The 27,257-nt window shown below is 48.2% G+C and overlaps 1 protein-coding gene and 1 pseudogene across 1 annotated transcript in view; both read right to left on the minus strand.

Moving 5' to 3' along the window:
• The window catches only part of LOC136626702 (zinc finger protein 420-like), a 44,438-nt gene extending 37,324 nt beyond the window's left edge, over positions 1–7,114 (minus strand). The window contains exons 1-2 of the mRNA XM_066601716.1: positions 7,073–7,114; positions 3,306–3,438 (exon numbers count right to left, since the gene is read on the minus strand). Of these exons, the coding sequence (XP_066457813.1) occupies positions 3,306–3,392 (87 nt within the window). The 5' untranslated portion in view covers positions 3,393–3,438; positions 7,073–7,114. The remainder of the gene's footprint in view (positions 1–3,305; positions 3,439–7,072) is intronic.
• Positions 7,115–17,325: 10,211 nt separating this feature from the next.
• The window catches only part of LOC136626703 (zinc finger protein 729-like), a 122,470-nt pseudogene continuing 112,538 nt past the window's right edge, over positions 17,326–27,257 (minus strand).

The raw sequence follows: 27,257 nt of genomic DNA on the forward strand, positions 1-27,257 counted from the left end.
ATTTTCGCATACTCAACATCATTGAGAAGGCTGAACACACAGTTGCGTTTTTTTAATGCTGCATTAATACTGCGTTTTTTTAAACACATCTGTCAATGGGACTTTCTAATGTTAAAAACGCATCGCAAGTTTAGGTCTTGTGATTTTTTTTGTGTTGTGTTTTTAACATTAGAAAGTCCCATTGACATTTGAGTTTAAAAAACCGCAGCATTAGGTTGCGTTAAAAAAACGTAAGTGTGTGGGAGCCCTTACAAGGCCTCAACTCGGCCAGTGTAGGCATAACACAAGCCACATGGCGCAACACACTGCATGGCTGCCAATACCCTCCCACATGCGATAAATACACAGCCTGTCAGGCAGCGTAACACAGGAGGGGACACTGTACATGGTATTGGCAAAGGAAGCTATTTACTTACCTGCTCCTTTTTACTCACCTATCTTCTTTCTTCCTTCCTTGCCTCTAGCAGAATCCCCCAACCAGCTCTCTATACCCCACAGGGAGCTGTGAGACGCTCCCCCGGGGGAACTATGGCTGGCGAGTAATGAACTGGACCCCAGCCATGCAACCTTTTCTTCTCCAGGTAGGCCAGACAATGGACAGCAATGTCTGGCCATTCACCCTCTGGCATAGGGGTAGATCGGAGAGTAATACTGCTCTGTCGACCTGCAATCGCTTCTTGGAGGAAGACAGACACATCTTCAGTGCCTCCTACAGACACTAAGCTAGGACTGATTAGCTGAGTACCTGCAGAGGTTATATAGCAAGCGGGAGGAGACAACTTGTTTGTCTGCTTAGTATCCGCCTCCAATCAGCAGGTGTTATATACCAAGGTCAAAGCTGTCCCCCCCAATGAACAATTTTTACAAACCTTGTTAAAAATATACATATGAAAAGAAAATGTCCTACATTCCGCTGTCCCAGGTCCCCACAGCTGCAGCACCGTACGCCCGTACCCCATCCAATGCTTTCTTTCATGCTGCAGCCAATCATAGACCTCAGTAGTCAATCATTCCATTAACGCGTTCGCACTCATGTAGCCAGTTTAGACATGCAAATGCTTCCTTGGCTTGTACAAATGAGACTTGTTCAGAATCGTTCAGTCCCTGTATAAGTGAATGAGCCAACAACGGTTTTTACACCTGCATAAAATGAACGACGAACGAAAAGAGAAAGATGCTCATTCATCATTCAGTTGTTGGCTTGTGTTGAGTCCCAACGATTATCATTCACTTTCACTCATTTGAATGATTCTTTGAATGGTAATCATTCCATCTAGAAAAAACCCTAACTCTGCAGGTTGTAAACAGACTCGAACGGGCAGATAGAGAGGAAGCGCTCAGCATTGGGGATCTGGGAAGGATTATTATGGGCTATTTTATAGTTTGTTTTTTTAACATGGACAGCTTAAAAACAATCTTTGAAAACCCTTCTAAGTAGGAGCTGTCCATGTCTGCATGTAAGCAGGCCGGTAGAGTGGGACCTGTCCATGTCTGCATGTAAGCAGGCCGGTAGAGTGGGACCTGTCCATGTCTGCATGTAAGCAGGCCGGTAGAGTGGGACCTGTCCATGTCTGCATGTAAGCAGGCCGGTAGAGTGGGACCTGTCCATGTCTGCATGTAAGCAGGCCGGTAGAGTGGGACCTGTCCATGTCTGCATGTAAGCAGGCCGGTAGAGTGGGACCTGTCCATGTCTGCATGTAAGCAGGCCGGTAGAGTGGGACCTGTCCATGTCTGCATGTAAGCAGGCCGGTAGAGTGGGACCTGTCCATGTCTGCATGTAAGCGGGCCGGTAGAGTGGGACCTGTCCATGTCTGCATGTAAGCGGGCCGGTAGAGTAGGAGCTGTCCATGTCTGCATGTAAGCGGGCCGGTAGAGGAGGACCTGTCCATGTCTGCATGTAAGCGGGCCGGTAGAGGAGGACCTGTCCATGTCTGCATGTAAGCGGGCCGGTAGAGGAGGACCTGTCCATGTCTGCATGTAAGCGGGCCGGTAGAGGAGGAGCTGTCCATGTCTGCATGTAAGCGGGCCGGTAGAGGAGGAGCTGTCCATGTCTGCATGTAAGCGGGCCGGTAGAGGAGGACCTATCCATGTCTGCATGTAAGCGGGCCGGTAGAGGAGGACCTGTCCATGTCTGCATGTAAGCGGGCCGGTAGAGGAGGACCTGTCCATGTCTGCATGTAAGCGGGCCGGTAGAGGAGGACCTGTCCATGTCTGCATGTAAGCGGGCCGGTAGAGTAGGACCTGTCCATGTCTGCATGTAAGCGGGCCGGTAGAGTAGGACCTGTCCATGTCTGCATGTAAGCGGGCCGGTAGAGTAGGACCTGTCCATGTCTGCATGTAAGCGGGCCGGTAGAGTAGGACCTGTCCATGTCTGCATGTAAGCGGGCCGGTAGAGTAGGACCTGTCCATGTCTGCATGTAAGCGGGCCGGTAGAGTAGGAGCTGTCCATGTCTGCATGTAAGCGGGCGGTAGAGTAGGAGCTGTCCATGTCTGCATGTAAGCGGGCCGGTAGAGTAGGAGCTGTCCATGTCTGCATGTAAGCGGGCCGGTAGAGTAGGAGCTGTCCATGTCTGCATGTAAGCGGGCCGGTAGAGTAGGAGCTGTCCATGTCTGCATGTAAGCGGGCCGGTAGAGTAGGAGCTGTCCATGTCTGCATGTAAGCGGGCCGGTAGAGTAGGAGCTGTCCATGTCTGCATGTAAGCGGGCCGGTAGAGTAGGAGCTGTCCATGTCTGCATGTAAGCGGGCCGGTAGAGTAGGAGCTGTCCATGTCTGCATGTAAGCGGGTAGGTAGAGTAGGACCAGTCCACGTCTGCATGTAAGTGGGCCGCTAGAGTAGGCTTTTTCCATGTCTGCATGTAAGCGGGCCGGTAGCAGAGCTGTGATCTTCAGTCCCTCTGCCATTATCACTGCCTTTCTTTTCTCACTACTCACCCCAGTTTCCCTACAGGTTCTCCTTATATCCAACTCCCAGTGCTTTAGAAGTGTTGCGGGGACGGTTCCCACCACTCACTGTTAATGGGGAACATCAGATGTTATTGACAATGACTGGTAGAAACTGTTCACTATCAATCGAATCTGACTTCCCTCACTGACAGTGAGCGGTGGCACCATCCACTTGGCATATTCAAGGCGCTGGGACTTGAATCTAAGGATAGCCTGTATGGGGGCAACAGAGGCCAGTAGAGATACAACAAGAATGGTGATACTGTCAGCGAGGTTGCATCTGCAAAGCTACGAGGCGGTCAGGTCAACTTTTATAAACATAATAATGATGTAACGTGACGTCATCCCCAGAATCTCTCACCTCTCCTGTAAGCCGGAAGAGTATCTCTAGGGTGAGGCTGAATATACTCTCTGCCATCTTGTTCTTCTTGTTCTTCTTTCTATTCATCCTTGTCAGGTCAATTAGGATAATTATCCGATGTAGGAGATATCAGCTGAGGAAAAGAAGGGTAAATGTGTGAGGAGGCATTAAAGGGGTTTTCCAGGCAAATACTATTGAGTAATCATCATCTGGATTGGTCATCAATAGTTGATCCTCGTGGATCTGCTGCTCATCTGATCGTCCGGACCGTTATAAATGCTGCGGGGACGGGCGTCCAACCGCACTCCACTGACAGCGGGACAGACAATCAGTTGATTGCGAGGGATCCAGAGTGGTGGATCAATCCTGAGTAGAGTATTTGCCCGGTAAACCCCTTTAGATTTTGGTGGATCTGCAACAAAATATGCAATGTGTTTTGAGCAGCAGATTTGATGTAGACACTAAAGCAAATCTGTGTGGGGAATATCCAATGTGGATTCCATGTGAAGACCTCAAACGCCAATGCTTGTTCTGCAAAAAAGATATGAAATCTGCTCCAAGACCTGAAGACTAGAGTGAGAAATCCTCATTGAAAAGGGTCAAATCCACATACGAATCAGCGGCGGAAATCTACAGCTGAGCCGTGGTCTTCAGAGCTGGAATCCAAGTGTGAACATATCCTAACAGTAAGGGCCTTTTACATGGGACGACTGTGCTTCAGTGGCCAAAAACCATAATCGCTCAGTGAGTGGAGGTGGAGCGGCCGGAGATCGTTGCAGGACGTCCGCTTCCATCCCCAGTAAACAGGACTTCAGTCATAGATGAACGATCGTGGTTTAGTTTTCATGTCTGCAGACACTGACCGACACGTGAATTATCGATGGTCTCTCAGTCGCCGCCAACATTTACACTGATCAGTGAGGAAGAAAATAGACGACATCTGGGAATAACCTCCTGATATCCCAGACTACCCCGACCCTAGTCTCTGCAGCACTGCATCTAGCTGTTGCTCACTGTCTGTACTCAGACCAACGACAGATTGCTCTCCACTGCTTGCCCCATCACCTGCGCTAGTGACCCTCTCCCCTCACACCTCCTCCGGTCCCTCTCCCCAGTGGTTATCTCCCACCTCACCACTATATTCAACCTCTCTCTGGCATTTTACCCTCCACATTCAAACACGCCACCATATCCTCACTGCTAAAGAAACCGAAGCTTGAGTCGACTGATGCTGCCAACTACGACGCATCTGAAATCTCCTCTTCATCTGCGAACTATAAGAACACCTGGTTTACTCCGGCCTTATAAGCTATCTATCAGAGAACTCTGTTCTTGACCCCTACAGTCCGGCTTCTGCCCTCTGTATTTGACAGAACACTCCCTGTACAACGTACTAGAGAAAGCAAACTGACCCCCCCCCCCCGCTCGCTATCTCGCCCGCCCGCTCTCTCCCTCGCACGCTCGCTCTCTCTTCCGCCTGCTCTCCCCTCCCGCCCGCTCTCTCTCTCCCCCCGCCCGCTCTCCTGCTCACTCTCTCCCCCCCACCCTCGCCCGCTCGCGCTCTCTCCCCCCCGCCCGCTCTCTCTCCCTCCGCCCGCTCTCTCTCCCTCCGCCCGCTCTCTCTCTCTCCCCCGCCCGCTCTCTCTCTCCCCCGCCCGCTCTCTCTCCCTCCGCCCGCGCTCTCTCTCCCCCCGCCCGCTCTCTCTCCCTCCGCCCGCTCTCTCTCTCCCTCCGCCCGCTCTCTCTCTCCCTCCGCCCGCTCTCTCTCTCCCCCCCGCCCGCTCTCTCTCTCCCCCCCGCCCGCTCTCTCTCTCCCCCCCGCCCGCTCTCTCTCCCCCCCGCCCGCTCTCTCTCTCCCCCCCGCCCGCTCTCTCTCTCCCCCCCGCCCGCTCTCTCTCTCCCCCCCGCCCGCTCTCTCTCTCCCCCCCGCCCGCTCTCTCTCTCCCTCCGCCCGCTCTCTCTCTCCCTCCGCCCGCTCTCTCTCCCTCCCCCCCGCTCTCTCTCTCTCCCTCCCCCCGCTCTCTCTCTCTCCCTCCCCCCGCTCTCTCTCTCCCTCCCCCCCGCTCTCTCTCTCTCCCTCCCCCCGCTCTCTCTCTCCCTCCCCCCGCTCTCTCTCTCTCCCTCCCCCCGCTCTCTCTCTCTCCCTCCCCCCGCTCTCTCTCTCTCCCTCCCCCCGCTCTCTCTCTCTCCCTCCCCCCGCTCTCTCTCTCTCCCTCCCCCCGCTCTCTCTCTCTCCCTCCCCCCGCTCTCTCTCTCTCCCTCCCCCCGCTCTCTCTCTCTCCCTCCCCCCGCTCTCTCTCTCTCCCTCCCCCCGCTCTCTCTCTCTCCCTCCCCCCGCTCTCTCTCTCTCCCTCCCCCCGCTCTCTCTCTCTCCCTCCCCCCGCTCTCTCTCTCCCCCCCCGCTCTCTCTCTCCCCCCCCCCGCTCTCTCTCTCCCCCCCCCGCTCTCTCTCTCCCCCCCCCGCTCTCTCTCTCCCCCCCCCCGCTCTCTCTCTCCCCCCCCCCGCTCTCTCTCTCCCCCCCCCGCTCTCTCTCTCCCCCCCCGCTCTCTCTCTCCCCCCCCCCCGCTCTCTCTCTCCCCCCCCCCCTCTCTCTCTCCCCCCCCCGCTCTCTCTCCCCCCCCCCGCTCTCTCTCTCCCCCCCCCCCCGCTCTCTCTCTCCCCCTCCCGCTCTCTCTCTCCCCCTCCCGCTCTCTCTCCCCCCCCCGCTCGCTCTCTCTCCCCCCCGCTCGCTCTCTCTCTCCCCCCGCTCTCTCTCTCTCTCTCTCCCCCCCGCTCGCTCTCTCTCTCCCTCCCCCTGCTCGCTCTCTCTCTCCCTCCCCCCGCTCTCTCTCTCTCCCTCCCCCGCTCTCTCTCTCTCCCTCCCCCGCTCTCTCTCTCTCCCTCCCCCGCTCTCTCTCTCTCTCCCTCCCCCCGCTCTCTCTCTCTCCCTCCCCCCGCTCTCTCTCTCTCTCCCTCCCCCCGCTCTCTCTCTCTCCCTCCCCCCGCTCTCTCTCTCTCCCTCCCCCCGCTCTCTCTCTCTCCCTCCCCCGCTCTCTCTCTCTCCCTCCCCCGCTCTCTCTCTCTCCCTCCCCCCGCCCGCTCTCTCTCTCCCTCCCCCCGCCCGCTCTCTCTCTCCCTCCCCCGCCCGCTCTCTCTCTCCCTCCGCCCGCTCTCTCTCTCCCTCCCCCCGCCCGCTCTCTCCCCCCCGCCCGCTCTCTCCCCCCTCGCCCTCTCTCTCTCCCTCCCCCCCGCCCGCTCTCTCCCCCCTCGCCCTCTCTCTCTCCCTCCCCCCCGCCCGCTCTCTCTCTCCCTCCCCCCCGCCCGCTCTCTCTCTCCCTCCCCCCCGCCCGCTCTCTCTCTCCCCCCCGCCCGCTCTCTCTCTCCCCCCCGCCCGCTCTCTCTCTCCCCCCCCGCCCGCTCTCTCTCTCCCCCCCCGCCCGCTCTCTTGCTTTCATTCCATCAGGTTTCAATTTTTTTTAATGAAAATATAACTCTGCAAACTGCGCTATTTTCCTGTCCAAAAAAATGGAGGCCCGGCGGACGGGAGCGAGCGAAGATTTACTGTTTGTTTTCAGTTTTTTTGAAACCCCATTAAAATGAATGGGAAAAAAATGGATCCGTTTCACTTTTATTTCATTCTCCCTCCAAAAACAAAAAGACAAAAACCCTGAACGCCCCCAACGCCGCGGCGACAGCAGCCTGAGCGCCAGTAGGAGAGCGGCTACTTCTAACATTTATGAAAGGGTTAATGACCCCTGTCCCCCCCAGTGCTGGAGACCCCACATACCTCCACCTGCAGCCGGACAGGAGCCGTGGGGTTGTTCTGTGCTTACAGGACCTGTGATGATGTCACCGTCATGTGACCAGTGTGTGGGAGGAGACAAGGGGTCACATGACCAGGTCTCTGCACTCAGTGGATGCAGGACTCTGCTGTGTGAGGATGTATTAGAGAGTGGATGGAGCAGAGCCGAGCGTGTGTGAGACGGAGGAGCGGAGCCGAGCGAGTGTGAGATGGATGATTAAAGCCGAGCGTGTGCGAGACGGCGGAGCGGAGCCGAGCGTGTGCGAGATGGAGGAGCGGAGCCGAGCGAGTGCGAGACGGAGGAGGGGAGCCGAGCGTGTGCGAGACAGAGGAGCGGAGCCGTGTGTGTGTGAGACGGAAGAGCAGAGCCGAGTGTGTGTGAGATGGAGGAGCGGAGCCGAGCGAGTGTGAGATGGATGATTAAAGCCGAGCGTGTGCGAGACGGCGGAGCGGAGCCGAGCGTGTGCGAGACGGAGGAGCGGAGCCGAGCGTGTGCGAGACGGAGGAGCGGAGCCGAGCGTGTGCGAGACGGAGGAGCGGAGCCGAGCGTGTGCGAGACGGAGGAGCGGAGCCGAGCGCGTGCGAGACGGAGGAGCCGAGCGCGTGCGAGACGGAGGAGCGGAGCCGAGCGCGTGCGAGACGGAGGAGCGGAGCCGAGCGCGTGCGAGACGGAGGAGCGGAGCCGAGCGTGTGCGAGACGGAGGAGCGGAGCCGAGCGCGTGCGAGACGGAGGAGCGGAGCCGAGCGCGTGCGAGACGGAGGAGCGGAGCCGAGCGTGTGCGAGACGGAGGAGCGGAGCCGAGCGTGTGCGAGATGGAGGAGCAGAGCCGAGTGCACAACATGAACGAGTTAACTATTTGCGTGCTAGTATTCCACTATGAAGGAAGATATACCAGTATCTGCATATATATTCTAACGTGTTTGCACAGGCTGATGTAAGAAACACATGAAAATCTAAGCCATAAAGTCCATGTAATAATATAACAGACTGATCTTGTGATGTCATTGAGTTCTTGCAGAGAGAGAGCGCAGACCAGCACAGGCTCAGACGGCACGTGTACATGGGTCTATTGTAGGAGAACCGAGCTTTACTTACCTTAGCTGGATGATGTGAGAAAACCCCACCAGGGAGGCAGGGTAACACAATGCTGACAGGCTGCAGGCAGTATACAGCATAGACCCCAGAGGGAGTACTCTTACCTGAGGAACAAATATACCAGCTGTGTACAGGGCCGACATATACGGGTGGATCGAGGGACATGAGAACCCATGTATACAGATCCCTGATATAAGACACAAAATGTTCCAGAAGGACTTGTCTTCTATCTGATACAAGAAGTGAAATTAATACATAGTCTGTGTCCTTTTAGCTCCTTTAATATATGTGTGGGGGTTCAGGTTGTCTCTGCTAATTGATATATTTCTAATTAATGACTTCGACTTAGAATAGGGGTCAAGTGAATTAACCTATTCTGCGCTGCTGTAGGAGGTTTAGGAAATGTTTGATTTATCCCGTTAACCCCTTGAGTGGCGGGTTTCCTACCACCCTGTCGTGCCCACCAGGGCATGTTTTTTAAAATGGTCTAATCATTGAATTTCAACTAATTTTGCAGTTGCGTCTGAAGAGCCATAACTTTTTCATTTTTCCATTGACACAGCCATATAAGGGCTTGTTTTTTGCGGGACAAGTTGTGATTTTTTAAACAGGGGGAGGAAAAAAAGAAATGGGGAAAAAAGAAAAAAAGGGGTCATGTTATTAGGGGTTAAATAATGTATTAACTTCCTTCTCTGGGTCATTACGACGCATGGATACCACATGTGTGATTGTATTTTTGATTTTTTTTTTACCAAGTAAAGGGAGACAAGTGTTTTCATTATTTTTTTTTTATATAATTTTTTTCCTTTTTTTTTTTTGTCCCTTTAGGGGACTTCCACAGGGACCCATCAGGACCCTCTGATCACATTCCGGGGGTCCGATGGTGACAGCCCTTTACATGCTGCAGTCACATAGACTCCAGCATGTAAAGGGTTAACACAGCAGAGATCGGAGGTTTTCTCTGATCTCTGCTGTAAGAGCTAGTACCTAGCCGTCCTCTGACAGCCAAGCACCAGCTCTCCCTGCCACAGAGACCATCGGCTTGCTTCTGACAAGCCAATGGTCTCTATGGCAACCTGTAAACAAAGCAGGACTCTGAAGCAGGAGATTGCTGGCAGATTGGCAATATCTTCTGCTGATTTTTCAAAGCCCTTGCTTTGTTCTCTGTGGGTCTGTGCAGGCAGAGCACACTGCCACAGCTTGTGGCATTGTGCTCTGCAGCTCCCATAGTGATACATAGCCCAGAAATCTTCCGGGCTATATCACTATCGGCAGTGGAGCTCGTCCCGGAAAATTTCCGGGCGTGCCACTCAAGGGGTTAAAAGATCTTTTTCAACCCCAGAAAGTGTCCTAACAGATTCCACAAAGTCTGGGATTGTACCACCGGAAAAGTATATATTTTTTTGTGCACAGTCCCCCTGCCGATCAAAGTGCATAAAATATACTTTAAAAGTTTTTTCAAAAGTTCTTGCCACTTACCTGCAGCAGTGTTTTCTGCACTTTGATAAATTTCTTTTCAAAGATGGCGCCGCAGGTCTTCTTCCATGGTGCACCGCTCCGTCCGGCGCTGAAGACCCTCATCAGAGTGCGTGGACTGTCCTCGTGTGCAGGGGGGGGGTGGAAGAGCCAGGAGCAGGAACTGAGCTCCCGCCCCCTCTCTGCCTCCTCTCCGCCCCTCTGCACTATTTTCAATGAGGAGAGGTGGGATGGGGTGGGGCTAATTCGCGGCACTTAGCCCCGCCTCCGTCCCTCCTCATAGAAAATAGTGCAGGGGGGCGGAGAGGAGGCAGAGAGGGGCGGGAGCTCAGTTCCTGCTCCTGGCTCTTCCATCCTCCACTCCCCTGCACAGGAGAACATCGATTCAGAGGCTCGTCCACGAGCGAAAAGATTCCTTGGCGCAAGGCCGACGGAGTTGTCAACACAGGGGGGGCCCCCCAGAGAGGTAAGTGAATAACTTCTGTATGGCACATATTTTATGCACAATGTATATTACAAAGTGCATGAATATGGCCATACAGAAGTGTATTGACATCTGCTCACGGTACAACCCCTTTAACGGGTAAAGAATACAGGAAGATCAGCCCAAATACAAGCATGGAAGGTTTACAAGCAAACCTTTATTAACTGCTGAAAAGCTCTGAGATGCAGTTCTATATATTAATGTGAAATACTCTATGCACATGGCTGCTATGTAGATGCGCTATCTGTTTCCTATTTCCTATTTGGATAGTAGACATTGATTGGTAATAACAAACATTTCTTAACCCCTTAGTGACCAAGCCTGTTTGCGCCTTAATGACCAGGCCAAATTTTGCAAATCTGACATGTGTCACTTTAACATGGAAAAACACCAGAAAGGTTTTGCATATCCCAGTGATTCTGACATTGTTTTTTCGCCACATGTTGTACTTCATTTAGGCGGGAAAAATAGACCGATAGAATTTGTATTTATTTATTAAAATCGCCAAGATTGGGAAAATTTTGAAAAAATCGTCATTTTTTTCACATTTCCAACTGCAATATCTTAAATATGTGCAAACATAATCTAGAAATTTTTGCTAAGATTTATATTTCCACCCGTTTACTTTATTTTGGGCGCACATTGGAAAAACTTTAGTTTTTTTTTTTAAACCATTTAGGAGACGTACAAATTTAACATTACTTTTTAGCATTTTGAGGAACACTTTGTTTTCCTACACCAAGCCAAGATTGGAAAGGCTCATGAGTGTCAGAATAATAGATACCCCCACAAATGACCCCATTTTAAAAACTACACCCCTTAGTGTATTCACTGAGGGGGGTCATGAGTATTTTGACCCCAGTTTTTTTTCAGGAATTAATTCAATTTAGAGGAGAAAAAGTAAAATTTCATATTTTTGCAAATATGTCATTTTAAAGACATATTTTTTCCTATAGTTTACATGAAAATCAGGATTTACACCACAAAATGGATACCCCTATTTCTCCCGTGTTCAGAAATATACGCATTGTGGCCCTATTGTTATATCTGAGTCCACAATGGGGCCCAAAATGAAAGGAGTAGTCAGTGTCTTTCAGAACAGAAATTTTGCTTGAAGGCGTTTTAGGCCCCACAGCACATTTGTAGAGTTCTTGAGTGCCCAAAACCATAGAAAACCCCCACAAATGACCCCATTTTAAAAACTAGACCCCTTAAGGAATTTATCTAGGGGTGTACTGCATATTTTGACCCCACAGTTTTTGAATGAATTCAAACCAAGCAAAAGGAAAAAATTGTGATTTTCGTTTTTTCAGCAATTCTGTAATTTTAAAAACAGCTTTTTTTGTACAGTGCACATAAGAATGAAGACTTGCACCCAAAAATGGATACCCCTGTTTGTCCCGTGTTCAGAGACATACCCATTGTGGCCCTAATCTTATGTCTGGATACACAACGGGGCCCAAAATGTAAGGAGCGACCGGTGGCTTTTGGAACACAAATTTTGCTTGAAGTCCTTTTAGGCGCCATTGCCCACTTGTAGAGTTCTTGAGCGCCCAAAACCATAGAGAGCCCCACAAATGACCCCATTTTGAAAACTAGACTCCTTAGCGAATTTATCTAGGGGTGTTCTGCGTATATTGACCCCACAGTTTTTGAATAAATTCAAGCAAAGCAAAAGGAAAACATTTGGAGTTTTGTTTTTTTGGCAATTCTGTCATTTTAAAAACAGCTTTTTTTGTACAGCACACATATGAAGGAAGACTTGCACCCCAAAATGGATACCCCTGTTTGTGCTGTTTTCAGAAATATACCCATTGTGGCCCTAATCTTATGTCCGCATGCACAACGGGGCCCAAAATGAAAGGAGTAATCGGTGGCTTTCAGAACATAGATTTTGCTTGAAGTCCTTTTAGGCCCAATTGCCCACTTGTAGAGTTCTTGAGCGGCCAAAACCATAGAGAACCCCCACAAATGACCCCATTTTGAAAACTAGACCCCTTAACGAATTTATCTAGGGGTGTACTGTGTATTTTAACCGTACAATTTTTGAATAGATCTAAGCAAAGCAGTAGGAAAAAATTACGATTTTCATTTTTTGGGCTATTGCGTCAATTTAAAAACAGTTTTTTTTGTACAGCACACATATAAATGAAGACTTTCACCCCAAAATGGATACCCCTGTTTGTGCCGTGTTCAGACATATACCCATTGTGGCCCTAATAGACTTACAGGACACATGGCTAGGCCTACAATGAAAGGAATACCTGTTGGATTTCAGGGTACAACTGAATAAATTCCAGGCCCCATTGCCCATTTATTGAGCCATTGAGCGGCCAAAACTATAAAGAGCCCCCTCAAATGACCCCATTTTGAAACTAGACCCCTTAATGAATTCATCTAGGGGTGTACTGCGTATTTTGACCCCACAGTATTTGAATGAATCTAAGCAAAGCAGTAGGAAAAAGTTACGATTTTCAATTTTTTTGGCAATTTTTAAAATTTAAAAACAGTTTTTTTGTACAGTGCACATAGGAATGAAGACCTTCACCCCAAAATGGATACCCCTGTTTGTACCGAGTTCAGAAACATACCCATTGTGGGCCTCATCTACTTACAGGACGCATGGCAAGGCCTCAGTGGTGGGTATGGGGTGTAAAAAGTGGCGCCCTGTGAGTTTTCGTAAGCTTGATGAGGTGCGGCGGTCTCACACAGAAGGCGCTCAACAAGCTGCTCCTGGAAATGCATGAAGGCGAGCGTTCCCGGGGCTTCTTGTAAAATACGTATTACAGGTAGCAGTCTGAATGACGCCAGGCTCACGCAGCCGTAGGTGGAATCTGCTTGCTGAGGCCCGCAGCGGATCCCAGCTGTGAGCCCGGATGTGACCCTGCGTACGGCCGCGTAATATACTGCGCATAACTGCCTACTCACACAGGCGGTCATGCGCAGTACATTTTTTTTGTTTGTATTTCCCGCACAGGCGCTTAGCGATGACAAGGGTACCCGCAGCCCGTATACAACGTAGTTACGCATAGGCTGCGGGTATATCCGCGACCATGGAGCACAATAGGCTCTATGTTGTGGATATCCGCGGTAAAATAAAACCTGCTGTGTTCTCTTTTCTGCGAGTGGATTACGCAATTCCGACCCGCTAATGTGAGCGGAATTGTGTAATCCAATGCGATTGATCTGCGTATTACCGCGGATCAGACGCATGCGGAATCTAATTCCTATCCGGTCATGTGAGACCGGCCTATGTTAAAGCGCTACTTTTTTATTGTGTGACTGGCGACCGCTCAACGAGGCCACCAGTCACGGCTCCAGACTCTCGGCGACTGTTGGTCGCTGAGAGCAAGGAGATTTTGAATTTCCTGGGCTCCCCGACTCCTGCGCATGTGTTCGCTGTTTTGCCGGCGGTTGCATGTGCAGAATCCAGGTAAGTTCACGGATGAGGATCGTGTCGGGGTTCAAATACGCAGGCCTCCGGTAAAAAGTTTCATCTCATCTCATCGATCGCATCGGTGAGGGGAGATGAAACTTCAAATTTTTTTTTTCACTTTTACGTGATCGCCATTATCCATTGGATAATGGCGAACACGTGACCAGAATCCGCTCACTGCGGCCCGCCGTGAAATCTCCAGGCTCTCAGCTAAGTTTTGTAGCCAGGAGCAGGGAGAATTTAAATTATCCTGGCAATCCACAGCTTTTGCGCATGCATCCGCCATTTTGGCGATGGGCGCGTGCGCAGAAGCTGGGGTAATGTCCGCGGATAAATCCGGGGGCCTTATGTGCGTACTTTCATCCTCCCTTACGGATATGATCCGTGAGGGGAGATGAAACGTAAGCTTTTTTAACTTTTTTTTACCTTTTTTAAACTTTTTTTTTTTTTAACTTTTTTACACTTTTTTTTACTTAAAGGGGTTGTCCCGCGGCAGCAAGTGGGTCTATACACTTCTGTATGGCCATATTAATGCACTTTGTAATGTACATTGTGCATTAATTATGAGCCATACAGAAGTTATATAAAGTTTTATACTTACCTGCTCCGTTGCTGGCGTCCTCGTTCCCATGGAGCCGACTAATTTTCGCCCTCCGATGGCCAAATTAGCCGCGCTTGCGCAGTCCGGGTCTTCTGCTCTCTTCAATGGAGCCGCTCGTGCAGAATGCCGGCTCCGTGTAGCTCCGCCCCGTCACGTGCCGATTCCAGCCAATCAGGAGGCTGGAATCGGCAATGGACCGCACAGAAGAGCTGCGGTCCACGGAGGAAGCAGACCCCGGCGGCCATCTTCAGCAGGTAAGTATGAAGACACCGGACCGCCGGGATTCAGGTAAGCGCTGAGCGGTTTGTTTTTTTAACCCCTGCATCGGGGTTGTCTCGCGCCGAACGGGAGGGGGGGTTAAAAGAAAAAAAAAAACCCCGTTTCGGCACGGGACAACCCCTTTAATATGATCACTGTTATCCGTTGGATAGCAGTGATCACATGCTGGGTGACATCCCTCTGCTCCAAACTACACATGGCAGTCAGGAGCAGAGGGATTTTGAATTTCCCGGGGCTCGTGCCCCTCTGTGCACGCGCCCGATGTCAATCATCGGGCGCGCATGCGCAGAGGGGGACTGCGGGTCCCGGGACATCGGGGACCTCGGCGGACCTGAGGTGAGTATTTTCACCTCCCCTCATGGATCTGATCCATGAGGGGAGGTGAAACTTTTCTTTTTTTTCACACTTTTTTGCAGTTTTCCGCGATCGCCGTTATCGATTGCATAACGGCGATCGCGGTACCAAGGACCGCTCACCGCGGTCCCCGCTGACATCTCCTGCCTCCCGGCTACCTACAGGAGCCGGGAGCCAGGAGATTTTAAATCTCCCGCGCCGCCGAGCCTTCTGCGCATGCGGCTGACGTAATGTCGCCTGGCGCGCATGCGCAGACCGGCTTCGGGGCCCGAAGCGGCGGGACAGCGGGAGACGTGCGGCGGACCTCGATGAGTAGTTTCAGCTGCTCTGATGGTTTCGATCCATCAGGGCAGCTGAATCTTTAACTTTTTTCAAACTTTTAATTTACTTTTTTGCGATCCGCAATGCCAGGGGGGGGGTCCGACCTGCCCGGGATGACAGCTCCATGCTGTCGGCGACCTGCGGACACCGACAGCATGGAGCTGCCACGTCCACAGCCCGAGGGGCTTTATTCTCTGTAGGACGCATGTTTTTACGTCCTCAGAGAATAAAGCCCACTTCGGGAGGACGTAAAAACACTATGGGCTAGTCGTTAAGGGGTTAAATGATCGTTGAACTTCGAACAACTTGAGCTTATGTGATAGCCAATGTGATGACTGGCAAAAGTGCAAATCACTGTAGTGCTTTTTATCAGCACAAAAACATCATTTTATGTTAAGTGCTGGCCACTAGTGTCTCCCTTCCTTCTACTTTGCTGTCCACTGCCTGTTCTCCAGTAAATTCTGTCTGTAGTAACTAATACCAGGACAGAACACAAGAAGTGGGAGTGAATGTTGTCTCATTCTGCCCATAGAATGGGGGAATGAGTGCGGCAGAAATACACAGATGTGCTGCTACAGCTAATATTAAGTGATTTCCGTCATTAAAACTACTGAAATTACATCTATATTGCTCAGTACTTCTCTATCTCTCTGTAGCACACCCTCATAATTATCTGCATTATAGAGGGGCATTATAGAGAGGAGATCCTGCTCTCCTATGTGTACAGAGTATGATGATATCATATCAGCTAATCTATGCCCACCAGCTCTTGAAGACTAAAGGCCTCTTTATACTGGATGACTGTCGTGCGCCCAACAGCCCATCCAGTCACTTAAACACTGAACGATTCCTGTTTACACTCAGGAGATGCCACTCAGCAGTTTTTCCTCTTCAGCTAGCTAAGTGACTTCTCGCTTGTTGTCCTGTCCGTAGTCATGTGTACATGAGCCAACAGTCACCTGAAAATCGCTCATTTTAGTGATTATTCATGTAACTATCGACCCGTGTAAAGGTACTGTTATGTTCGTGTGGGCAAGTGAGCACCATACCCACTCAAACGTTACCAGAGATAAGGACTGCAAACAGGAAACCAACACTCACCTTGCAAACCAGCACACATAACAGATGAAATTGCTGTAATAAATATAAGGGATTAGTTTGTGAAATGGCCAAGTCACTTAAGCCGCGAGCCCAACGATCAAGGGTCCTTATGTCACGCGGTCCCAACACTAGCAAGACAGCTGACCCCAAGCTGCAGGGAGAATAGCAGGACCCTACCTAATAAGCAAGGCGATTGTCTCGATAAAGGCAGCCCTGCGCTGGAACCTCGGTCCTGACTATCCCTGAAGGGTTAATACGCAGAACCAGACAGACTGGTACACAGGACACAAATCACACACCAGCACACTGGGGCCAGTTCACTCCTCATATCTAGCCACCAGCAGAGACATACAGAACATGATGCTGTTCACACCAAATACACAGAACAGGGCTATCAACACCTAATGTCTGGCCACATGCAAAAACACTGGACAAGCCCCTGTTCAGACACCTAAAACCTGTAAAGGCATGCAAAACCAACAAACCCTAGAGTGAAGGGACACCAACTTCCTCTTGCAGAGGGTGGATATTTATCTGCAGACAGATCGGTGGTGATTGGCTAATAGGAGAACACCCCACCCAGCCAGCTCAATCATTCCACACCTGTGGGGGACTGCTGCTAGAAACCTATGTGGTACAATAGATCCCAGCCAGCACAACTCTTACAGGTACCTTTAAAATTAGAGAAGGCAGAGAGTAAATCTAATGATATATAGGTCAGAAATAGTGTTATTGCTTATGTATACACATGGCAGCTTATCCTGAAAAGTTGCCTGGAACTGTAGGTATGTTTTAATCGTCATTTAGTGCGCTAAATTGCTTTCTCTGGTATGACATGCGACTTTGATTTTAAATGTTGTATTTTTTGGTAACATTTGTCATGTGTTAAAAGATAGGAAATGACTTGTCCCTTGTGTGAATTCTCTGATGTCCAACAAAAACTGATTTTTGGTTAAAACATTTTCCACATTCTAAACATGCAAATTGTTTCTCCTCTGTGTGAATGACCTCATGTGAAACCAGGTGTGATTTATAAAAGGAAAAGAATCCCCACGCTCCGCAATCCAGAAGGATCAGCCGTAGACCCGTATATTCTTAAGGTCAATTTATTGATGAAACGCGTTTCGGCAATCTTATCTTGCCTTTCTCAAGCATATAATACATAAAACACATAAAACTCTTTATATATATGAATTACAATCCAATCACATTCCATAACTCGTAGTTGACGCCGGTGCAGAGGCAATTCCAGCATCATCAAGTGGGAAGTACTTCCTACTCAAGTGACCGAATACGTCACTCTCTTCTCACGATGGAACGCAATGTGGTTTTCTATCTCCCTTCTCATTCATAAGTCGATTTCTACTACAGTGCAGTATACGCTGTTATTAAACGTACAAATGTTGTATTATCATGCACCGGCTTCCACAGAATTTCTCGAAGAGAGAATAAATGAAATCCTGAACTTGTGTAGCATACAATAGTATAAGGTCATATATCTCATCACATATTAAAACTAATTAAAATATTCATTTTTATCAACGGTCACATTATAAAAGTCAGGTACACAGTTTTTTTTTTTTTTTTAAACTATTTAAAATAGATGCTCATATTTTACTGTTAGTTCATATTAAAAAATCAATTTTAACCCATTTTTAAAGACATCTTTTAAAATTATATATATTATATAACAACTAGAGATGAGCAAGTATACTCGCTAAAGGCAATTGCTCGAGCGAGCATTGCCTTTATCGAGTACCCGCCTGCTCCAGATGAAACGTACGGGTGCTGGCGCGGGGGAGCGGTGAGTAGCGGCAGTCAGCAGGAGGGAGTGGGGGGGAGAGAGAGATCTCCCCTCCGTTCTGCTCTCCCCCGCTGCTTCCTGCCCGCCGCCGGCACCCGACCGGTTCATTCTCGAGTGGGGAGATACTCGCTAAAGGCAATGCTCGCTCGAGCAATATATCCATTTCATATATACAGTTTATTATTATATCTTCTCCAACACTTTGTTCAAACCCAACGGAGTCAGAGTCTTCAATTTATAGATCCAGAACATCTCCTTTTTTCTAAGCTGGCTCATGGATAGTGATTGGACGTCTTCTACTGGTGTGACATAAAGGCGTTCAGTTTGACAATTATGAGATTCCAAAAAATGACGGGATAAGCTGTGTTTAAGGAATCCGCTTCTTATGTTGAATTTCTGATTACTAACACGGGACCTGAGTGCATTTTTGGTTCTACCTACATAATTCTTGCCACATGTACATTCTAATATATATCTGACAAATCTACTTTCACGGCTGAGTCTAGTTTTCTGTTTTAATTTTATCGGTGTATCATTTTGCCCCATTCTAATGTGTTCTCTCTCTACCAGATTTCATATGTTGACAATACTTGGTTTTAAATTCCTGGTTTTAGTGTAAAAAAAAAAAAGAGCTTTTTTTCTTCCTTTCTTCTGGTCAGGAAGGATCTAAAATATTTTAAAGGTGTGATTTATATTTAAAACATTTCCCACATTCTGAACATGAAAATGGCTACTCCCCTCTGTGAGTTTTCTGATGTTCAACAAGAACTGATTTCCATGTAAAACATTTCCCACATTCTGAACATGAAAATGGCTTCTCCCTTGTGTGAATTTTCTGATGTCTAACAAAAACAGATTTTTGTTTAAAACATTTTCCACATTCGAAACATGCGAATTGTTTCTCCTCTGTGTGAACGAGCTTGTGTGTAACCAGGTATGAGCTCTGTTTAAAACATTTTCCACATTTTGAACATGAAAATGGCTTCTCCCCTGTGTGAGTTCTCTGATGTCTAACAAGGTTGCATTTATGTTTAAAACATTTCCCACAGCCTGAGCATGAAAATTGTTTCTCTCCTGTGTGAATTAGCTCATGTGAAACCAGATTTGCTTTCTGGTTAAAAGATTTCCCACATTCTGAACATGAAAATGTCTTCTCCCCTGTGTGAATTCTCTGATGTACAACGAGAGATGATTTCTGGTTAAAAGATTTCCCACATTCTGAACATGAAAATGGCTTCTCCCCTGTGTGAGTTATCTGATGTTTTACAAGAGATGTTTTCTGGTTAAAACATTTCCCACATTCTGCGCATGAAAACGGTTTTTCCCCTGTGTGAGTTCTCTGATGTCTAACAAGGTTGGATTTATTTCTAAAACATTTCCCACAGCCTGAGCATGAAAATTGTTTCTCTCCTGTGTGAATTAGCTCATGTGAAACCAGATGTGCTTTCAGGTTAAAAGATTTCCCACATTCTGAACATGAAAATGGTTTCTCTCCTGTGTGAGTTCTCTGATGTCTAACAAGGTTGGATTTATTTTTAAAACATTTCCCACAGCCTGAGCATGAAAATTGTTTCTCTCCTGTGTGAATTAGCTCATGTGAAACCAGATGTGCTTTCAGGTTAAAAGATTTCCCACATTCTGAACATGAAAATGTCTTCTCCCCTGTGTGAATTCTCTGATGTACAACAAGACATGATTTCAGGTTAAAACATTTCCCACATTCTGAACATGAAAACGGCTTCTTCCCTGTGTGAATTTTCTGATGTGTAACAAGAACTGATTTCTGGTTAAAAGATTTCCCACATTCTGAACATGAAAATGGTTTCTGCCCCGTGTGAATTTGCTTGTGTGTAACAAGGTGTGATTTTTGATTAAAATCCTTCCCAGACTCTGAACATGAATATGGCTTCTTTCCTCTGCGAACTTTTTCATGTTCAACATTCGTTTTATAAATTTTATTTTGCTTTGCAGTCTGTGATGAATCAGAAGATAGGATCAGCTCAAAATGATCAGATGATGGATCTTCGCTGTGAAGAGCAGATGGCATATCTGGGATAATGGCAGACTCTTCATATGCATCTTGGGTAACAGTTTGATCATCTGAAGATATCAGACATCCCTCTGACCTCCCGCTACAATCCGCTGCCAAGAAGAAATGTAATTTTAGTATTTTTGAATAATACAATCTGAAGGGCCCATTCACAGAGCCGTATACTCAGGCTGCTCGCTGTCCGTGTCAGGCAGTGGGATATAACCTTTACTTAATATAAGATAGGTAAGGTAAAAGCACTACACTAAACAATCATCACCAAGGGGAATAGATCTCTGTAATATATACACTAGTAGTAGAATTATTCACCTTCACACAGGTGTATTTCATGTAACCGTTGGTTATATGTGTGTATGGTTAAAATTTTTGGTTTGTTACCGATATAAAACGTACATAATAAAGTACTGTCTCATGCCAGAAAGTAAAGAAAAATGGCAGTGTTGTTATGGGCAGTCATTTGACTTCTCGCAGTGGCATCTCAAAAGAGATTTTAATTAAAGGGGTTGTCTGGTTACTGAACAGAGGCATTGCGGCAGGGAAGGGGTTAACAGCAGGAGTCACTGTCACGAAGCATCCTCGCTATTGCAGTGGGGGGCTGGCTATCGGTGACAGCCGGCTCATGCTGCCGGATAGTGCGAGACCTGTTATGATAGCACAACATCCCCAGGGCGTAACTGTATGTCCTGTTGCATTAAGTACCCCTCTGCCAGAAAGTACAGTTATGTCCTGTAGCGGGAAGGGATTAAAGGCTAACTAAACTTTCAAAAAACTTGACAAAATCACAGTGACACATTAGAAGTTTTGTTCAGGGGCCTCAGGAACTGAAACTCCTTCCACTTGCTAAAACGAAGGGGCAGACGTGCTCAGCCAACTGGTGTGCACCTCCAGCTGTGATTGACAAGCGTTGTGTAAGGGATTAAACATCCATGTACTATAATATACATATTTATTATTGCTGTACCTTATGTTCCCGCCAGGCAGGACCTTCAGTGAGAGGTCACATGACTTTGCTCACTCTGATCTTTGTTGTTGTTATGAACTGACAGGACCTGATCTGCACCCTGATTGGTTAAAGGCCTGTGTACTAAGGAGCTAAAGAGAGGTCTTGTTCCCGGGCTCTGGTGGGACTTGGCAGCTTCAGAGAGTGCAGGGAAGAGAGAGATTGAGTTAGTGGGGCTGTGGCAGAGCGGACCTGCAGCTGGACTTGTGTGGATGTGAGTTGGAGAGCCTCAGAGGAACAACTCAGGATTTGCAAACTAAGTGGGAGAGATGTGAGCTGGTAAAAGCAGTTGGGCGCTCCGATAGATGCGCAGTGAGCGGACTGAGCCGGCATCTCCAGGCAACGCGCACTGTTGTATGAGAACCAAAGATCATACACTGATCTGAAGAAAGGCAGAAATGGCTAATTGGTCACAGTGCTTAGATGAATGCTTCTGCCCCTTCAGTTTAGTGATTAGTTGGGGTCTCATCACTGGCCCCCCAACAATCAAAACTTTTTGTGTCCAAAGCTTTTTGAAAGTTCAGTTCTCCTTTAAACGCCCAGCAGTGTTATCCCCTATAATAGTAATACACTTCCATCCCTGGTTTACTTGTAGCTGAATAGAGGGATGTACGGCTGAAGACCCGACAGCACAGAGCTTAAAGCACAGAACTGTTGTAGTCAGCGACTAGGGGGAATCTGGGATGTTCTCTGCATTTAGAGGTTTCTCACCTGGGGGGTCATCTGTAGGAATCCCCTCCTTACACGGCTGATCCCCCCTCACATGTGTCTCTGTAGCATCAATAGGGATCAGATCTTCATCCGGATTCACAAGCTGTGAAATAAATATTGTAAAAGTCATCACACAGTTGGAGAAGTCGTGTGGGAGGTTTTATATGGCCAGAAAAGGTCATTCATAGAGATGAGCGAGCACCAAAATGCTCGGGTGCTCGTTACTCAAGCCAAACGTTTTGTAATGCTCGAGAGCTCGTTTCGAGTGTTGAACCCCACTGAAGTCAATGGGAGACTCAAGCATTTTTCAAGGTGACCCATGCTCTGCATGGGGGGGTGTGTGATTCACTTGAAAACCTCAGAAAGTGATGGAAACACCACAGAAATGGATAGGGAACGGCAGGGGCAGCATGCATCTGAGGCTCCCAGGTCACACTATTAAGCCAAATTGTGGGCAAGAGCCTGGTGGTCACCCCCCTAACAATTTAGTTGTGCCAGACCATAATCAGCAAGGCACACGCGCTGGCACATCTTAGAAAAGCACCGCACTAGGTGCAACGAAGGCCAATCACCGCCTGCGGATGACAACACTGCCTCTTCTCCTGTGTTACATGCTGGCATTGCTCTCAAATCCCCCCCATGACACAGGCACGAGCCTGCGTCCACTGCGTACTGAAATTTTTCCCAGCACAGCATCCAGCTGTCCCCATCACAGATGGGGTAAGGCGCACCCCTTCGCCTACTCAGTAGTCCACAGCATACTGAAATTTTTCCCAGCACAGCGTTCAGCTGTCCTCATGCCACACGGTCACTTGATAGCCACACCACCCGCATGTCTATTTATAAGTGCGTATTGGATGAGGAGGAACAGGAGAAACACACTGCAGAGGGTTGGCAGGACCTGGCAGCAACCCTCTTTGAAAATTGTGGGCGATAGCCCACTATGCTGCTGAGAACTGATCATAAATTAACATATGATCATAATTCCAAACCCATGCCACCTCCGTCACAAAATTTCAAGAGCCACAAATGTGGGCATAAAGGGGACTCAGATGCCAGTACTTCTACACATCTCCACAATTCAACAACCCATTCTAAAACAAAAGATTTTTTTACCCAGAGTGCAGGTGAACCCCTGAAATACCTTTTTAACATTGTGCTCGTACTTGCTTAATGGGATCAGGTGGCGGTCCACCGACAGGCAAGCTACCACCTGTCCCAGCCCCTGCCTCTCCCCGAGTGGCTTTTTAACCAGTGCCCCAGGGAAAAACAGCATGTACTATAAAGAAATTAGAATGGCCAGACCAGGACAATTCATTGTAAAATTCAAAAATAGACAGTGTAAAATGTGTACAGTCTTGTTATATAGTGCGGATCGACAGGACTCACACTTGGGCATATTATGAAAATGCTTTCAGCCAAAAACAAATAAAAAAATGAAAAATGAGCGGAGTTTTGTTAGTTTCTCTATAGTCTGTGTACACCAGTAGCAGTATACTGTATAGAACCGGTAACAGTATGCAGTATACAGCCAGGATGCTTGTGAATGCTTTGTGCGCACTACTGGTCCCAGGCAGCCAAACTGTTGATGCACAAAAGTGGAGTTGTAGTCCTAAAAAGGACTGTTGGGTTCTTTGAAGATGGATCCTTGCCTAAACGCTCCTTCTAACCTACACTAACGCTCTCCCTCATTCACAGCAGCTCTGTCCTTAGCTAATCCAGCCTGCATGTGAGACGAGTATCAGGTGAACTGAGTTTTTTTGATCCTAGGTCACCTGATCCAGCCAGCCAATCACTGCTATAGACGTGCACAGGGTTGGCACGTCATTTCGGGAGGTGCCAAAGCCCTCCTGGCATGTTCATTGGTTAAAATAACCACTAAACATGTGGGGAGGAAAGGGTGCTCGCTCGAGTAACGAGTACTTTCGAGTATGCTAATGCTCGAACGAGCATCAAGCTCGGACGAACATGCTGGCTCATCTCTAGTCATTAATTAGTATGAGGAGCCGGAATGACATGACAGCAGTAGTGATCTGGCCAAATAGCTGCAGGTCTCCTGTATAACTCCAACCTGTTGCTTCTTTATTCCAACCAGAAGTCTCCAGAACCAGAAAATAGTGATAAGATGTGGAGATCTAATGTCTGCGGTTGGCTGTAATCCTGCCATCTCCAGCTTTCTCATTAAAGGCTCACTCCATCAAAAACATATTTTCCATCCCTGCACTCCTCAGCTGATTATCACTCTGAATGGCCTATATACATTGCGCTCTCTTCCATGCAGCGCAGCCTTCTGTCAGATACTTATCAGGCACCATCATGGTATTTAGAATTCTCCATATTTTCTCTTCATCTATGCTCTGCTAGCAATCCCATGATACATCAGCACAGCATCACTTAACCAGTACCATCTCTGCCTGCTGGGAGGACTGTGTAATTATCATTACCCTCTATTTTCTCCTAAATAAGCTAAATACCATAAGTATACAATGAGGGGAAATGAACGGCCATCACCTTGATTATAACTGTGTGACAGGAGCCTCTAATCATCAGCAGCAGTAATTGTGAGAAGAGTTTCTGACCCCCATGAAGAGCTGCTGTAGTACAGCCCATGGAGAGCCATCCTACAGGGAGTCCAGGTGACTGGGATTGTTCTCCTCAGGAGTCACTGAGAGACAAGTAATACCCAGGCGGTCACAATGAGGTCACATGACCCATCTGAAGATAAGGACTCTAGGAATTTTAAGAGAAAGGAATAACTAAATAAGGTAATACTAGCTGACATATATACTGGGGGACGAGTTCCATGGTGAATAAAAAAAAATGGTTACCTGAAGTGGCCCTATCAGGGGAATGTTTCAGCAAAACTTTTTTCTACTAAATCAGACCAGATAGTGAAATCTCTCCCATTTTTCTAATCTGGGTTTAATAGTTTCAGAATAGATTTTTTTTACATTTTTTATTGCCTGTACATGACCATGAGGGCAGCCATCTTACCTTTGCTGCAGAGATAGGAGTTTCACCAGTTACAGCGCTTTGGGAAAGTATTCCCCTCCCTTGGTGTTTCTTCTCTTTTGTTCCATTATCACCAGGAGTGAAGATGGATTTCTGGGGGTTCTTGCTCTTTGCTTTACCCCACATGCCAACTACTTTGAAGTAGTAAAATATTTTTTTACAATGACCCAACAATGATTAAGGAAAAAGAGCAGTGAACTTTAATACAGGAAAGTATTGCCCCTTGTGCCCATCCCAAGCAGGCCTCTATAATGACCCGTTTTTAGATATACCACACAGTTTACAATATTACTTTTACCTTAAGATTTAGGGAATGCCAAAAAGGGCGGGGATTTAATTTTAGGGAGCCACTTTTTTTTCTGCACAGTTGTGCCCTGAAATTCAATGGGTGCTCCCTCCATTGTAGACCTAGCAATGTGTCTAGTAAGCCGATTGTGGCTACAATAGATATGTTTCTAAACACGGGACAAACAGGGGTATCCATTTTGGGGTGAAAGTCTTCATTCATATGTGTGCTATACAAAAAGGGAGTGAATTTCTTACCGAAAATTCCTTTTTTCCGAGTCATCCTGACGGCAGACATGGAGGTTGCACCTTGACCTCGTAGGGACAGGAAGCAAGAGACTTTAAAAGGCTCCTCCCGTCTCCCATTCACCAGTGTCTTCTAAATTACTTACATGGACATGTCGTGGTTAACCAAGGAAGATATTTATTTGCTCCGAAAAAAAAATAACATGGTTAGTTCTATATGAACATAAACAATAAGAGGGTAGCTTACCCGGACATAACACAAGATAATATGCACAAATTTTCCGCATTAAAGGAAATGTCCACCATAGGAGCCTCTGGGCTACAGATTCGTGCCCGCATAAAGGTTAATATAAACGTGTGAATTTTTGGGAGGGAAATACGTGCCGTCAGGATGACTCGGAAAAAAGGAATTTTCGGTAAGAAATTCACTCCCTTTTCCCGGCGTCATCCTGACGGCAGACATGGAGTATACCAGATTAACTCTTTAGGGAGGGACCACTGCCTGCAGGACCCTTCTCCCGAAAGAGAGAGATCGGAGGAGAGGTCCGCATTCGGCCTGTGATGTTTTGCGAATGTGTGCAGGTTGGACCATGTGGCTGCCTTACAGATTTGGTCCGGCGTCACCATAGCCCTCTCTGCCCAGGAGCAGGATACTGCCCTGGTAGAATGGGCCTCGAGTCCTTCCAGGATAGCGCTGTTGCAGGACGAGTAGGCCTGCTGGATGGTGGATTTTATCCGGTGGCTAATGGGTCTCCTAGAAGCCGCTCTTCCTCTTCCTGGCCCCTGAAATTGAACAAAAGACAGTCAGTCTTCCTAAAAGGATAATGTCTGCTCTGGGTAGCATAAAATGGCATTCCTTGCATCCAGGCTATGGTAGTCTCTTTCCCTATCGTTATGAGGATTTTGACAGAAGGATGGGAGAATAATTTCTTGCTGTCTGTGGAATTTTGAGGCTACCTTTGGAAGAAAAACGGGGGTCTGTTTTTTGTAGGACCCTATCGTCCTGGCTTAATAGGTAAGACGTCTTACAAGATAGGGCCTGGGGCTTGCTTACATGCCTTGCTGCTGTGATAGCTACCAGGAACACAGTTTTAAACGTGAGGAACCTAATCGGAATCTGATCGATAGGTTGAGGGGGTCTTTGCAGAGGCTTTGGAAAACTAGGTTCAGGTCCCATGGGGGAAGCTGTACTACAGCTAACTGACCTCATTCTTTCTGCCACTTTCATGAACCTGCGGATCAGTCTATGATCCGCCAAAGGTTGGTCTAGAATGGCTGAGAGCGCTGCTACCTGTACTTCCAGGGTTCCTGCTCTCAGGTTTTTATCTGGAGGAAGTCCAAAATCTCCGCCACCAAAGTGTCAAGATCGGAGACCTCCAGCCCCCTCCAGGAGGAGAATTTTTTTCCCCGATCCTTTTATAAGTAGCTGAGGTTACAGGTTTTCGAACTGGCGTAGAGTTGCGATAACTCTGGAGGACAGACCTTGTCTTAGCGTCTGTTCCTCAATATCCACACTGCGAGGTTCAGTCTCTCTAGGTTGGAGCAAAGAACTGGGCCCTGCGCTAGAAGGTCCTTCCTGGATGGAAGGCAGATTGGCTCCGAGATGGCGAGCTTTAGGAGCACCGGAAACCATGCCCTTTTTCCCCCAGTGTTGGGTGATCAGGATCAGCGTGATGTTGCTCTGCTGGACCTTCTGAAGAACTCTCGGGATCAGGGGTATGGGGGAGGGGGAAGGCGTACGCCAGACTGAAGTCCCAACTATGGGAAAAAGCGTCTAACCCCTCGGACTTGTCCCTCGGATCTAGGGAAAAATAGGCGGGACATTCTGAATTTTTGCTGCTCGCAAACAGGTCCACCTGTGGACTGCCCCAGGTTTCTGTAATGAGACGAAATTCCTCGATTCAGAGACCATTC

The sequence above is a fragment of the Eleutherodactylus coqui genome, chromosome 4 (assembly GCF_035609145.1).
Source record: "Eleutherodactylus coqui strain aEleCoq1 chromosome 4, aEleCoq1.hap1, whole genome shotgun sequence".
Lineage (NCBI taxonomy): Eukaryota > Metazoa > Chordata > Amphibia > Anura > Eleutherodactylidae > Eleutherodactylus > Eleutherodactylus coqui.